Source organism: Colobus angolensis, unplaced genomic scaffold, assembly GCF_000951035.1.
Source record: "Colobus angolensis palliatus isolate OR3802 unplaced genomic scaffold, Cang.pa_1.0 Scaffold126, whole genome shotgun sequence".
In the NCBI taxonomy this organism is placed as follows: Eukaryota; Metazoa; Chordata; class Mammalia; order Primates; family Cercopithecidae; genus Colobus; species Colobus angolensis.
Genome location: NW_012113808.1, coordinates 7,299,004 through 7,314,510, shown reverse-complemented (window position 1 = coordinate 7,314,510; position 15,507 = coordinate 7,299,004). Strand labels below are relative to the sequence as shown.

The following is a 15,507-nucleotide window of genomic DNA, read 5'->3' as shown; positions in this document are numbered from 1 at the left end:
CACCAAATATCCAAGCCAAAAAACTCTCACCTTGGAGGTTTGCCGTTCCCTAACCTTGTCCATTGGATCCTCTCCTGGTTTCATGGTCTCACTGGTGCCCCCCCTTTCATACTCCTCAAATTCATTTTATTCTTTCCATCTGCATTGCCACAACCTTATCTGAGGGCTCATCATTTTTTACCTGAATTGTTAAACCGATTTCTTAAATGGTCCCTTTTCTCCTTCCAAGTCACTTTCCATCCTGTGGTGAGAGCTGACTTCCTAAATACATGGCTCTCTAGTGCTTCAGGGTAAATGCAGACTGTTTAGTCTGATATACACGGTGTCTGACACCTGGCATTGTAGAATCTCCGGACTTCAGGCTCTGGAGCCAGAATGCCTGGTTTAAACCTCAGCCCTGTCATTTACTTAAACATGTGAACTTGGGGGAGGCATTTAACTTCTTGGTGCCTTGGCTTCCTCATTTGTAAAATGAGTATAATCATATACCTACTTCGTGGGTGTTGTGAAGATTCCATGAGATAATATACACCAAGTGCATAGATTAGTACCTAGCACATAGCATACACTCAATAAATAGCAGCTATAATCTTTATTGCTACCTGCCCAAGCTCACCCTCTCACCAGTCCCTCACTCACACACCTACTTCCATTCATACTGAACGACTGGGGTTGATATGTTGCTTCCCACATCTAGTTCTTTCTCTGTGGTTCTTCCTTTGCCTGAAATGCCCAACCCTACTCCAACACTTACTCTCCCAATACCCCAGCCCTTTGCCTGGCTAAATTCGTAGTTGTTTTTAGGATTCAAGGCAACTGTCACCTCTCTGAGGAAGCCTCCCCTGACTTCCTGGTCTGGAAGTGATACTTTCTTCTGGGGTCCTAGAGATAATCATAAGATGTTGTAACATTTGGTTGTCTATCACTTCCATTACTCTTTGAGTGCAGAATTCATGAATTATCATCTTTGAATGTCAGACACCTAGTAGATGCTCAGTTATAATAATGGCTAGCACTTCTAGAAACTTAACATGTCACGCAATGCCCTGCCTGCTTTGTATATACTACTACTTTAATTCTCACTGCAGTCCTGTGAGGCAGGTGTTATTGTCATCATCTCCATTTTGTAGAAGAGTTAACAGAATCACAGGTCAAGCATTTTGCTCAAGGTCATCCAATTAGTACATGGCAGAATGGGGATTTGAATTGAAGCAGTCTGGCTTGAAAGTCTGTGATTTTAGCCATTACCACATACAATTTGATAAATGATGAGTTTATCAATCAATCAGTACATTCCAAAGGCAAGAGTCAAGTAAACAAAGTGGGTTTGGCAGCCAAGGCTGGCTGCCCAGCAAGACGCCTGGTACATAGAAGTGCTCAGTAAATACTGGTAGACTGAATGAATGAGGATAGGCTATGGAGAAAATGGAATGGATAAGAGAGATGCTGGAGATTACAAGAGGTGAAAGTGCTGGGATCCCGGATGGACCCATTTACCCACATGTGTACTGTGGTATGAACTGCCTAACTTCTTTCAATCTTTTCATTTTAAAAATTAATTAAAAATATATACATAATAAAAGAAATTCACAAATTAGTAGCATGTATGCGAGCTATTTGTTCTGAGGGGTTGACCTGTCTGTGCTTCTGGGTCCTGGAAACTGGGGGATGAGGGTAGTCAGGGCAGGCTGGAAGCACCACCAGGCAAGGGCCTTTGGGTGAAGACCTAGTGCCATTTCTTCTCTCTCCCAGGAAAGGGTGGTCATCTGGCAGTTTTCAAACAAAGACTACATCTATGGTGAGCTTTATAAGAATCGTGTGAACATATCCCGCAATGTTGAGCAGTCCGATGCTTCCATCACCATCGATCAGCTGACCATGGCTGACAACGGCACCTACGAGTGCTCCGTCTCGCTGATGTCAGACCTGGACGGCACCACCAAGTCACGCGTCCGCCTCTTGGTCCTCGGTGAGTGTCTCCAGTCTTCCAGGAGTTGCAGGAAGAGGGTGGGGTGGTGGCAGTGGCCTTTCCCCCACACCAACTCCTCTTTTTCATGCCACACTTATTACAAAGATAAAGGAAAATCTTAAATCCTACTGCAAAGACTCATTGTGCCTTAATTGGATTCACATCGTGATTCTCTTATATCTTTCCCTGCCATAACTTTGGCTACCCAGCAGAAATTCTTCACGCCACCGTCTGCTCACCCCCATCCCTCAACACGTACTCCATCAGTCAGGTTCTACTCCCTTCGAAATGTGTCCCAAGATAACACTCTTTTCATAGGAATGACTTATTATTGGAATTTATAGTTTGGGAAGGATCTGAAAGATCATCTACTTTAATATCCTCATTTTGTAGATGAGGCCCAGAGAAAGGAAGCAACTGACTCAAAGTCAAATTGTTATTGGAAAATAACTGTTATTTAATGAGCACTTAGTCCATGTCCAATATAAGAAATGGCACCACTGCTGAGAGGTAGCAATGCTTTAAACCAAAACAAAGATCTTTTTTCCTTCTTCCTTTTACATACTTGATTGCATTTTATTTTTAATTAATATGTTTAATTTAAATTAAATTTATTTTAAAATTTAGTTTAATTAATAATTAAGATATTTTAATTGCCATAAGGTGGTTGCCTGACATTTTGAAAGCATTATAGTGAGTCAAACTATACAACTGTGCAAACTAGCATTGTATAAAGAATAACTAAGATCTCCTTCCACCCTACCCCCTAGAGAGGTAGCCAATGGCAACACAGGTAGGTATTCCATATTTTCCTCATGTCCTTTCAACACACACACATTCTTGCATACTTTTTTCTTTTCCTTTCTTTCCTTTAAAAAAATGGAATCAGGCCGGGCGCGGTGGCTCAAGCCTGTAATCCCAGCACTTTGGGAGGCCGAGACAGGCGGATCACGAGGTGAGGAGATCGAGACCATCCTGGCTAGCCCGGTGAAACCCCGTCTCTACTAATAATACAAAAAACTAGCTGGGCGAGGTGGCGGGCGCCTGTAGTCCCAGCTGCTCGGGAGGCTGAGGCAGGAGAATGGCGTAAACCCGGGAGGCGGAGCTTGCAGTGAGCTGAGATCTGGCCACTGCATTCCAGCCTGGGCAACAGAGCGAGACTCCATCTCCCAAAAAAAAAAAAAAAAAGGAATCATATTATAAAGATCACTGCGTTTTTTCTTTCTAGCCATGTTTCATGCACATTCATCCAGACGGGCACATACAGATCTACTGATTAACAGCATACATTTCATCACATGGAGGTACCATGATTTATTCATATGATTAATCATATACCATGATTTATACTGATGAATATTCAGGCCGTTAACATTTTTTTTTGTATGAACAATACTACAATAGATACCCCCCATACACACATGTACATATGTATGTTAGGGGTCTCTTAAAGAGCTCTCATTTCCTTTGGGCAATGGAAGTATTAATGCACACTTCCCCGAAATCCTCCGCATAAGCATTATGTAAATGCTGATCCCCTGCCTCCCAACCAGAGCCAGAAGGATACAAATTTAACCTGAGATTATGGAACTCGGTGAAACCAATGTTTCACTTTTTTAAAACAGAAGAAGGGTCGGGTGCGGTGGCTCACGCCTGTAATCCCAGCACTTTAGGAGGCAGAGGCAGAGGCCAGCCTGAGCAACATAGCCAGACCTCCTCTCTACAAAAAAAATAAAAAAAATTGAGGTGGAGGATTTCTTGAGTTGGGGAGGTCGAGGCTGCAATGAGCCGTGATCCAGCCGCTGCTCTCCCACCTGACTGACAGAGACCGGCCTCAAAACAAACAAGCGAGCAAGCAGGCAAGCAAACAAAAAACATAGAGAAGAGACAGCCCATTTTTTAATGCACTCTAATAAACAAGTTTAAATTATATACATATAAACATACATAAATAAAAACATACATAAACACACACACACACACGTTTTCTTTCCTAATGGCTTTGCAGCTAGGCTATTTTAAGGCAGCTGGCCCACTCGGGCTGGATGACCTCAGTAAACCGAGGTGAGCAGGAAGCTCCCAACCGGGCAGCCCCTCAGCCCGCTCCTCGGGGCAGCACACGTGGTCTCAGTCTCGGTCTCAGCTGGGAAAACTGGGGCTCTGGGACCCGGGACCCGGTGCCGCGGAGCGAGATCGGCGGGCTCCCCGGCCTCTGGCGCCCCCTGATGTCTGTAGCGGGAGTCGCAGGCCTCGGAGAGGCCTTGGCACCGGACTGGTTCCCTTTCCCCTCTCTCCCTATCACTCCTCCTCTAGTAAAAATATTCAGGTAACATCTGCATTCTGCTGGGGAGGTAAGACTGAGACTGCACCGAGTCCCCCGGAGTCTCACGGTCCCCACATGTGTGGAAGGACGATTTGATCTGTTAAAGATCTGTTTGATCGGAGGTCCTACCTGTTTTCCATGGTGGAAGGCTGAGGAGAGACACCTTAGTGAGGGATCTGGACAGGGTGAGAGCAGCGGTTCCCGGGTGAGGCCAGAGGGTTTGGGGGCTGAGAACTGACACATTCCGCCCTAAGGTTGATCTCTTTGGGAGTGGCTGGTCACTTCTTTGCCATTGTCTGTACCTCTGCCTCTGGAGAGAATTAAGGATTTGCTTTCAGCAGTTTTCCCTTAGCAAATGGTGGTTTCAGCAAAGCCGTAACAGTTTTTGGATGCATTCAGATGCCTTTGAGTGCTCTGTAGATGCCAGTAGGCGTCAGTTACTTTTACTTTTCTTCCTTTTTTGTCTTTTATCCCAACGAAACCTGGTTGTAGAAAGGCTCTACTGTCAGTCATGCACACTTGGTATGACTTTGGGGACACCTGGGACTCCTCAGGTGGGACTGGTGTTTTGCCCGCTCTCCAGTTGTGGAATAAAGCCTTTGCTTCCTATTCAAGGCATTCCTGGGAAAAGGCTGAATGGTTTGGATGCGTGGAGAGGGATACTCCCGCACCGCTGAAAAGCTCAAGAGAGAAAGCTTGGCTCAGCAAGCCCATCCTAGGGGTCCTCTGGGAAGCGGTGTTCACCTTCTCTTGTTCCCCAGGGACCTGCTTGTTGGCTGCTGGTAAGAGTGGTCCTTAGGCCGCAACCTCCCCCTCCCCACACTGCTCCAGTCCCAGGGTCTGGTCCAGGATAAATGAGGCCTGGCCTTGAACTTGGGACCTCTTATGTTTAGGAACCATTCAAGGGAAAGCGACAATCAAGGAGGGTCTCTAATTTCCCTCATGCTCACCCCACACCTGGCCAGCCCTCACTACGGCAGCAGAAGATGTTGGGCACACCCAGCAATAGCCTGGCTGTTTCCAAGAGGAAATACTGTGGCTGCTGGGCTAGAGGGGAGTGGTGTGTGTGGAAGGGTTTCTCTCGGCAGCTGCCGGGTGGGGCTGAGATCAGAATGCACTCCTGATGCTCAGTGACCATGCACCTGGATTATAGAGTGGGCAGCACTGTTCATTGGGCAAGCAAGCCGTCCAAGGGGATGTGAAAAGAAAGACGCAGAGGGGACAGGCTTGCCACCTAGGGATTCCAGGAGCAGCCCTCTCCACTGTGTGTCCTCCCCTTCTCACCTCCAAGGACACGACCTGAAGTCTCAAGCGTGCTTCACGCTGCTTCTTGCCTCTGAGCCTTTGCACGTGCTGTTCGCTCTGCCTGGAGTACCATCACCTCTTTCTCCGACCACACTCCCACCTCCACCACTGGCCTTGTTTACTGTCATGCTTCCTTTAGGCCACAGCTGATCTTGGGATTGGGACTGTGTTTAGGCCTTATCCGCCCCAGCAACCTTGCCTCCTGCCTGGTCATTGTTCAGCTACTTGTCTTTTGACCCCACTACATTCCTTGACCCACTCACTGTGTCCTCCAAGTGCCCAGCACTGTCAGACACACAGTGGGCACCCAGTGAGGTTTGTAGAATGAACCCAGCTCCACAATGGTATCTTGACAATGCTGAGTGAAAGGTGCAGGGTTAAGCTTCCCAGAAATCCAGGGAATCGGGTTGGGGTTGTGAGATGAGGGTGGCTGCCGTTCTGGGTAACCTCCAGTCTATGGGCTTCCCTCTCCTATCTCTGCGCCCTCTGCCTGCTCGAGTTCCCTCAGTCCTCATCCTTCACCCTGCACGTAACTTTACCGCTGCCTGTGGCTCCTCCCGTCATCCCGTGCTCGTGGCAACTGCACGTTATCAGCAAAGCACAGGAGGAAGATGGTGCCGAACCCAGAGAGAACATTACTAAGAAGTTAGAGTGCAAGGCTTCAGAAATCACTTAGTCCAGGGGTAGACAAACTAGGACCAAATCCAGCCCACAGACTGTTTTTACATTTCTAACATACTATTTAAAGAGAAAAAGTAGCAGCAACAAAGACAATATGTAGTCTGCAAGGCCTAAAATATTGCCACCTGGCCCAGTACAGAACAGCTTCGTTGTCCACTAATTTTATAGAATGGAACACTGAGGTCGAGGGGAATTGAGGATTTTCCCAAAATGGCACAGATGAATCAGTGGCAGAAGGAGCTCATATAGGCTGGTGGAGAATGCACAGGATCTGGAGTTAGAAGAGCTGTGTTCTAGTCCCAGCTCTGCCAGGACCCATGAGCAAGTGTCCTCTCTGAGCCTCAATGTCCCCATCTTTCTTTCTTTCTTTATCTTTTTTCTTTTCTTTTCTTTTCTTTTTTTTTTTGAGATGGAATTTTGCTCTTGTTGTCCAAGCTGGAGTGCTATGGCATGATCTCAGCTCACTGCAACCTCCACCTCCCAGATTCAAGCAATTCTCCTGCTTCAGCCTCCTGAGTAACTGGGATTATAGGTGCATGCCACCATGGCCAGCTAATGTTTTGTATTTTTAGTAGAGATGGGGTTTCACCATGTTGACCAGGCTGGTCTCGAACTCCTGACCTCAGGGGATCCACCTACCTCAGCCTCCCAAAGTTCTGGTATTACAGGCGTGAGCCACCTCGCCCGGCTGGAACATCCCCATCTTTCTAACAGCCATGTTCCACTATCTTTAAAATCCCAGGACTGTAAACTAGAGCACGCATGAAACCATGCCTTGGAAAGCTACTGCAGGCACACGATGCTTCCCAGCATATGTACCACTCTTCTGTGATGGTGACAGACCACTGAGGGCATATTGGGGTAAACTGGTTTTACAGCGTTCCATCTCACTACTCAACTACGGAGTTTTCTGCCTGTGAACAAACAAGGCAGTATGTGTGCGGGAGGAGAGGGGGTGGGTGGCTGTCACCAAGCCCCACCTGCCTCATGCCTTCTCTTTCATCTCTCCTCCACATAGTGCCACCCTCCAAACCAGAGTGCGGCATCAAGGGAGAGACCATCATTGGGAACGACATCCAGCTGACCTGCCAATCAAAGGAGGGCTCACCAACCCCTCAGTACAGCTGGAAGAGGTACAACATCCTGAATCAGGAGCAGCCCCTGGCCCAGCCAGGTAAGGGGGCAGCAGGGAAGGCGGGCTACCCGCATCAAGGTGCAGCACGTGCAGCTGATTGGCTAGGGGCTGCAACTTGGGTTGACCAGTCAGAGCCCCCTGAAGGCCGCTTGCTTCCCTACCCAACCCCTATCCCCATATCCCCACTTCTCTAAGCACTGGTTTCTTGTTTTTAGATGAAGTCTTGCCCGGTCGCCCAGGCTGGAGTGCAGTTGGCATGATCTTGGCTCACTGTAACCTCCTCCTCCCAGGTTCAAGCGATTCTCCTGCCTCAGCCTGCCAAGTAGCTAGGATTACAGGTGCCCACCACTATGCCTGGCTAATTTTTTGTATTTTTAGTAGAGACGGGATTTCACCATGTTGGCCAGGCTGGTGACTCCTGACCTCAGGTGATCCACCCGCCTCAGCCTCCCAAAGTGCTGAGATTACAGGTGTGAGCCACCGCGCCCGGCCAGCACTGGTTTCTTATAATAATACCTACCTCATAGGTTCTGGCAAGAAACAAAAATGATTCATGTAAAGCACGTAGTGGAGGCCGTGGTGAATGTTAACTTGTTTTCTTCGTTCCGCATTCCTCAGTTCTCCTGGATGAACGTGCCCTGATATGCACTCTGTGTGAAAGCCCCTGATATGCACTCTGTGTGAAAGCATGGGTAGGATTTTAATTTGATTGTGTCCTGAAGTATACATTTGAGACCCCAAGTCTAACTCAGCGGCTCCACCCAAAGGTGGGAAATTTAACTTTCCCATTCCTTATCCAGGCGGGTCCATCTCAGCGGTCACGGACCCCCACTGCCCCAAACACACCACCCTTTAATGGCTCCACCCAACTACAGCACCATATTGCTGTAAGGGTCCTTAGGGGAGGCGATGGTGGATTCAGCTATAGTTGCCAGGAGACCAGTTTTGTACTGGGCAGCTTGGTATTTGACCTTTCAATCAGGAAACTAACTGAAAAAAAAAAAAAAAAAGAAAGAGCTATATAAAAATCCTACCGTCCTTTCCACATCCGGAACCAATGGGTGTGGAAGTACCCTGGTGGAGTCCCAGGGTGCCTAGTGCCCACCCCTGCTCCTGAGGATCAAGAAAGACAAGGCTTGCTGGGTGCAGTGGCTCATGCCTGTAATCCCAGCACTTTGGGAGGCTGAGGCAGGAGGATCACATGAGGCTAGGAGTTCAAGACCAGCCTGGGCAACATTGTGAGACTCCTGTCTCTACAAAAATGTTTTTAAAAATTAGCTGGGGCCGGGCGCAGTGGCTCAAGCCTGTAATCCCAGCACTTTGGGAGGCCGAGACGGGCGGATCACGAGGTCAGGAGTTCGAGACCATCCTGGCTAACATGGTGAAACCCCGTCTCTACTAAAAAAAAAAAAATTACAAAAAGCTAGCCGGGCGAGGTGGCTGGCGCCTGTAGTCCCAGCTACTCGGGAGGCTGAGGCAGGAGAAGGCGTGAACCCGGGAGGCGGAGCTTGCAGTGAGCTGAGATCCGGCCACTGCACTCCAGCCCAGGCGACAGAGCGAGACTCCGTCTCAAAAAAAAAAAAAAAAAAAAAAAAAATTTAGCTGGGTGTGGCAGGACTCACCCTTTAGTCCCAGCTACTCAGAAGGCTGAGGTGGGAGGATCGCTTGAGCCCTGGAGGTCGAGGCTACAGTGAGCCATAATCACACCACTGCACTCCAGCCTTGGTGACAGAGCAAGACCCTGTCTTAAAATGAAATGAAATGAAATAAAATAAAATAAAATAAAATGAAATATTTTTTTTTTAAAAAAGACAAGGCCTGAAAGGTGTCAAGCAGATTTAGCTTCCGGGAGATCTTTCAGTTGAGTGTAGGTGGAAAAGGAGGCCAGAGGTGGAAAGCAAAGCCAGCGGGGCACACAGCTCTTCTGAGAAGATGAGGTGCCCAGGGGTGGGGGTGAGGACCGGGGGAAGAATATCTGGTGTCCTGGATAAGCCCAGCCGAACAGATGCACACACTGGGGGTGCACTCAATCCAGGATGAGTTTATCAATCGTTTGGGGGCAAATCAGCTTCTTAAAAAAGTTAGTAGAATCCACCCGACCTAACTTAAAATAGGTCAGTGTAACATAGATTTTCAACAAGCTTCCAGTTGTGTTTACGTATTTCCGGTTGGCAACTTTTTATCGAGTATGTCTGGAATTTTTGTTGAAACCACCTGGCAGCTCTCCCAGGGCTCTGTGGCCTCCTCTCTCTGGTCTGTGAATAGCCTAGTGACTCCAGTCATGGTCATGGTAGGTCTGCTGTGGACACTGGTAGTGTCTGATCTTCTTTCCAGCAAAGTGTGTATAGGAGCACCCAAAGCTGAAGGTTACAGGTGGGAAAAGCTATAATAGCTTTATACCCAGTGGTGATGTAACACAGAACATGCACAAATCAAAGAAGGGTTCTCCAAGGAGTGGGTATTGGAGTCGACAGTGGGTAAGAGCATGCCATGCGCTTGACTCCTGGCTCGGACACTTGTTAGCTGTATGACCTTGGCAAGTGACTCAGCTTCTTTGTGCCTTAGGTTCTATGTCTGTGAAATGGGCACAATGCTAGTGTTTACTTCATAGGGTTGTGAAGTTTAAATAAAAGTAGATGTAAAGCACTAAGACCAGTGCCTAGTAGGTAGTAAGCACTCATTTAATGCTAAGTATTATTAGCTGTTGTCTGAGTTGGGTCCTCAAGCATGAGGAGGCTTGGCATGGAGAAAAGGAAGGAATCATGACTGTCTGGTGTGGCTGAGGGGCAGACTGCATGTGTAGGTGTAGGAATGGTGGGAGATATTCTCGTTAAGAAACACAGTGATGAGAAATCACAAAGAGCCTGTGCGTCACACTAGGGAGGTTAGTCTTTGCCCTGTAAGCCACACGTACCTTCTGAGGAGCCTCACAAAGGGACACCGCAGGTGCAGTTCTCTCCTGCCTCCACCGGGAGACTCCTCTGGTTGTTAGAAGCCAAAACTTAGTTCTTTCATTATCCAAAGGGGAGAATCCTGAGGACAGGAAAGGAGGTGAAAAGAGAATTGCTTCTTTAATTTGTGAAAGCTTTATCCTGTCTCTAGTTAAGATTTGCTGAGTCAGAATGGGGACCTGGGAGTGACAGAAAAGAATATGGTTAATGTCCATAACAACACGCCCTTGCATCTGGAGACATTGTGGGGTGAGGGCAGAGTTCTCAAAGCCTTTGTTTCCACCCCGTTTCGCAGAGCCTTGGAGAATCTGCCAATTCTGGCCAGGTGCAGTGGCTCATGCCTGTAATCCCAGCACTTTGAGAAGGTGAGGTGGGTGGATCGCTTGAGTACAGGAGTTCGAGACCAGCCTGGGCAACATGAAACCCTGTCTCTACCAAAAATACAAAAATACAAAAATTAGCCTGGCATGGTGGTGTATGCCTGTAGTCCCAGCTACCTGGGAGGCTGAGGTGGGAAGATCCTTGGGCCTGGAAGACAGAGGTTGCAGTGAGCCGAGATGGTACCACTGCAGCCTGGGCACTAGAGCCAGATCTTGTCTTAAAAAAACAAAACAAACAAAGAAAAAATAAATTTTAAAAAAGAGAATCTGCTAATTCTTCTTCCTCTGTGGGTCAGCCCAAATTATTTCTGGCTTTTAAAACATTTCAGTCCACCATGGATGATTTGCAGAGGAGGGTACCTCTGCCCTCCTACGTCTGAAGACAATTTCCAACATTAGAGATTGGTTCTTTTGACTAAACCCTCAGTGGAAACAAGCTAGCAGTGAAAAGAACAGGAAATCTAGAATCAGGAAACAAGGATTTAAGTCCTGACTTCTCCACTTTGGAGCTGTGAGTCACTCACAGCCTCTCTGACCCTTAGTACTGCCCTTTGAAAAACACTGGGATTCCCCAAAAGCTGTGAAGAGGATGAGAGGAGATCCCACGTGTAATAGCTCTGAACAGACTTTGTAAGCTGTGTCCCAGGAAGCTGAGTTTCATGCGCTGAAGAAACAGGAATTTGGATATCAAGGAAGTGGGGGAGGGGGTAGTTCTGGGGCCTGGAGCACTTAAGGGGAGGAGGTTGCGAAGGGTGGGGACCAGTCCCGGGAGGATCGTAAGGGCCCTGTGTGAGACAGAGGTGGCAGCGAAGGCTTGTCGACAAGCTATGGGATTGGGTAGGGGTTATGGGGGGATGCAGAAAAGTTAGATCTTGTCAACGTGATATTAGCGTCTTGGTGAGACCGGAGGTTCTCTTAAGGAGAATCTCACCACAGCTGGAGCAGAGGAAGGTGGGAAGCGTGTGACCGTCCTGTGCATTCCGCTTTCTGACCACAAGGTGTCGCCACTGCAGCGGAAACATTAGTTTTCTCCGGATTTCGGAAATTACTAGTCCCGTTTCGAAGGAAAAGGGGCTTGGGAACCCCAACTCAGAACCAAAGGAGGTCCTGTGGCACAAGACCTGCACTGGTTCATCCCAGCAGCTTCCAATGCACACCGTTTGCATCAGGGAACTGGGGGAGGATAGCGCTGACTCATTGGACTAGGAAACCCCGTGTTCCCCACCCTCAACAAGACCTAGAGCTCAAACCTGCAGTCTGACAACTAAAAAGGTCCTGACTGTCTGCAGTGTGCTGCCTACACTAAACCCAGAGTCTGAGCTTCACCCTCTAAAGTGGTGGGGATCTGTTACGAGCTCTAGACCTCCTAAGCATGCCCAGGACCATAGAGCATTTCCTAAAGTGTGTTCCTTCAAGATGCCTCTTAAAAATAACAAATCCAATTCATTTAGAAAATGAGAGCATGAATACCATACTCCGCTGTCAGAGGTTCCCAGTGCTCAACAGCATTGTAGGAACTCTGAAAGTGCTGCCCTTAGAAAGCTTACTTAACCCTAACTCAGTGATTCCTATTGCTCTTTTAGGGACCCCTCCATGCCGCATATTAATATCACATGTAAACAATGTTCCAGAAAACATACTGAGGCGTGGAATTCTAGGATAGAAGGGGGCACATTTTATGAAGAATGAGCATCCAGAGAGTAGTGTCCTGGGGTTCAAGGGAATAATTTGAAGAAAGTACAAGCGAAAAGACTTGAAAGAAAATAGCACCAAATCAAAGTGTTGTTTCTAGGTGATGGACTTATGAATGATTTTCATTTGTTCTCTCTTCTTTAAAGAGGCTTTCCTTGGCCCTTTGGATGAGATTAAAACCCCTTGATGTAAGCTCAGATGGTACCTCCATCTTGAACTGTAACCACCATCGTTTCATGTCTGTCTTCTTTGGAAGACTGGAAACACCAAGAGGACAGGGACCCTCTTCATCTCGTTTATATCTGTGATCAGCAGCTAAAGATTTTCTGTATTGAACTGAATTGAAATAATAGTTTTATATCATTTATCAATTATTATAAGGAGCATACATTGCTTTTATAATACAAAATTTTATTTTTTATTTTTATTTTTTTTGAGATGGAATCTCGCTTTGTTGCCCAGGCTGGAGTGCAGTGGTGCGATCTCAGCTCATTGTAAGCTCCACCTCCCAGCTTCAAGCGATTCTTTTGCCTCAGCCTCCCAAGTAGCTGGGACTAGAGGCACGCACCACCATGCCTGGCTAATTTTTATATTTTTAGTAGAGACGGGGTTTCACTGTGTTGGCCAGGCTGGTCCTGAACTCCTGACCTCAAGTGATCTGCCCACCTGGGCCTCCCAAAGTGCTGGGATTACAGGCGTGAGCCACTGTGCTAGGCCACAAATTTTAAAAAGAAAATTAGCAATGGCTCCAGGGAGTTCTAGACCTGAAACAGGATTTTTGTTCCTGTTTTATCATTTCTTAATTTTGTGACCTTGAGCACTTCACTTGACTTCTTTAAGCCTCCAGTTAACTCCGTGAATTGGAGATTGAAATATTGAGGGTTGCTGGAAGGATGAGAGGACATCACATTTGAGGATGTGTACTGAGCAGCACATCTGGAGAAGGAAAATCTTGAGATGCAATCTTGCAAGAAAGTGACGATGGGGAGGAGAGAGGGCTGCTCCCCTGATTTTGCCCCTAGGACCAAGTGGCAAGAGACAAAGTTGGTATGATTGACAGGGCCAGATCTGTGACCTGAAGCTTAGACTTGTTACTGAGGATTACGGGCAGCCCCTGAAATGTCTGAACACAGCAGTGACAGGATCGTATTTACAATTTAGTGCGTCTCCTAGGAATGGCGTGTAACCACCTGGTGGCAGTAGGGATCAGGCAAGCCTGGCTCTGCAGCAAAATTAGAGGATGCAGGTCTCGAACTCCTCTCAAAACAGCTGTTATAACAAAGCATCTTGGATGGTAGGACATATACATATGCCCAAGCACAAAGCTCTTGCTTTCAAGATGAAGAAATTCATAGGATGATAGATTGAGGGGAAAGGTCTTCCATGAGACATTCTGGTCCATTCGCTTGGATTCCGGAGGATCAGGTGTTTTCACTCCCCCTTTCCAGAAGCCTAGAGCTCAAAGAAGTTAAACGGCTTGCTCAAGTGGCGGCAGATGCAGAGGAAGAGTCTAAGACAGTCTGCCTTTGTCCCACCCCAACAGCACACACATTCAGCACCCCCCCATACCACACATGCAACACACACCACACATCACACACTCACCACACACACCACACACATTACACACACCACACACCACACATCACACACTCACCGCACACCACACACACTACACACGCCACCACACACTACACACATCACACGCCACACACACTATACACGCCACACACACGCCACACACATTACACACCACACACACTACACACACCACACACACATCATACACCACACACACTACACACACCACACACACATCACACACCACACACACTACACACACCACACACCACACACACCACACACATCACACACCACACACACTAAACACAACACACACCATACACATCACACACCATACACACTATACACGCCACACACACCACACACATTACACACCACACACACTACACACACCACACACACACCACACACCACACACGCTAAACACACCACACACCACACACTAAACACACCACACACCACACACATCACACACTCACCACACACACTACACTTGCTGCCACATACCTACCACATCACATGCACCACACACACTACACATGCCACACACCACACACAACACACACCATATGCACCATACACACTACTCGCACCACACACATCACACATACACACACCACACATATCACACACTCATCACACACACCACATGCATCACACACGCTACACACACCATACGCACACCCCTCACATACCATACACTATACACAACACACACACTGCCCCCCATACCACACACATATACTATCCAGACACCCCAGAACACCGTACACCACACACATGCCATACGCACACCACACACATCACACACACGCCACACACTACACACTACACACACCACACACACACCACACACCAGACACATCACACACTCACCGTACCACACACACTACATACACCACACACATTACACACACGACACACTACACACTACACACACCAGACACTACACACTCTACACATACACACTACACACACCACACACACACACTGTACCCACACCACACATATACCTCCCACACTCTACACACATTCACATACCACACACATTCACCACCCCTCTACCACACACACCCCAGAAACACACACAACACACACTACACACACACAGCACACAGACTCCTTATATATACACCACACACTACACACACACACCACTCTCATAGTGCACAGCACACCATACACCACCCACTCACCACATACACATCTCATACCACACACACTCCTTATGCCACATACACACACCACACACACTCCCACCACAAACTACAAACCACACATCACACTCCCACCATATACACTATACACATCACACATCACATACACTATACACACACCACACACTCTCCCACCACAAACTACAAACCACACATCACACTCCCACCATATACACTATACACATCACACATCACATACACTATACACACACCACACATCACACTCCCATCACACACACTATACACACCACACATCACACTCCCATCACA

At 47.6% G+C, this 15,507-nt stretch overlaps 1 protein-coding gene across 1 annotated transcript in view; it reads left to right on the top strand.

The window, feature by feature from the left end:
* GPA33 (glycoprotein A33 (transmembrane)) overlaps positions 1-15,507 on the top strand; it is a 39,567-nt gene that overhangs the window by 18,999 nt on the left and 5,061 nt on the right. Inside the window, exons 3-4 of the mRNA XM_011933381.1 lie at positions 1,753-1,969; positions 7,297-7,452. Coding sequence (XP_011788771.1) covers positions 1,753-1,969; positions 7,297-7,452 — 373 coding nt within the window. The remainder of the gene's footprint in view (positions 1-1,752; positions 1,970-7,296; positions 7,453-15,507) is intronic.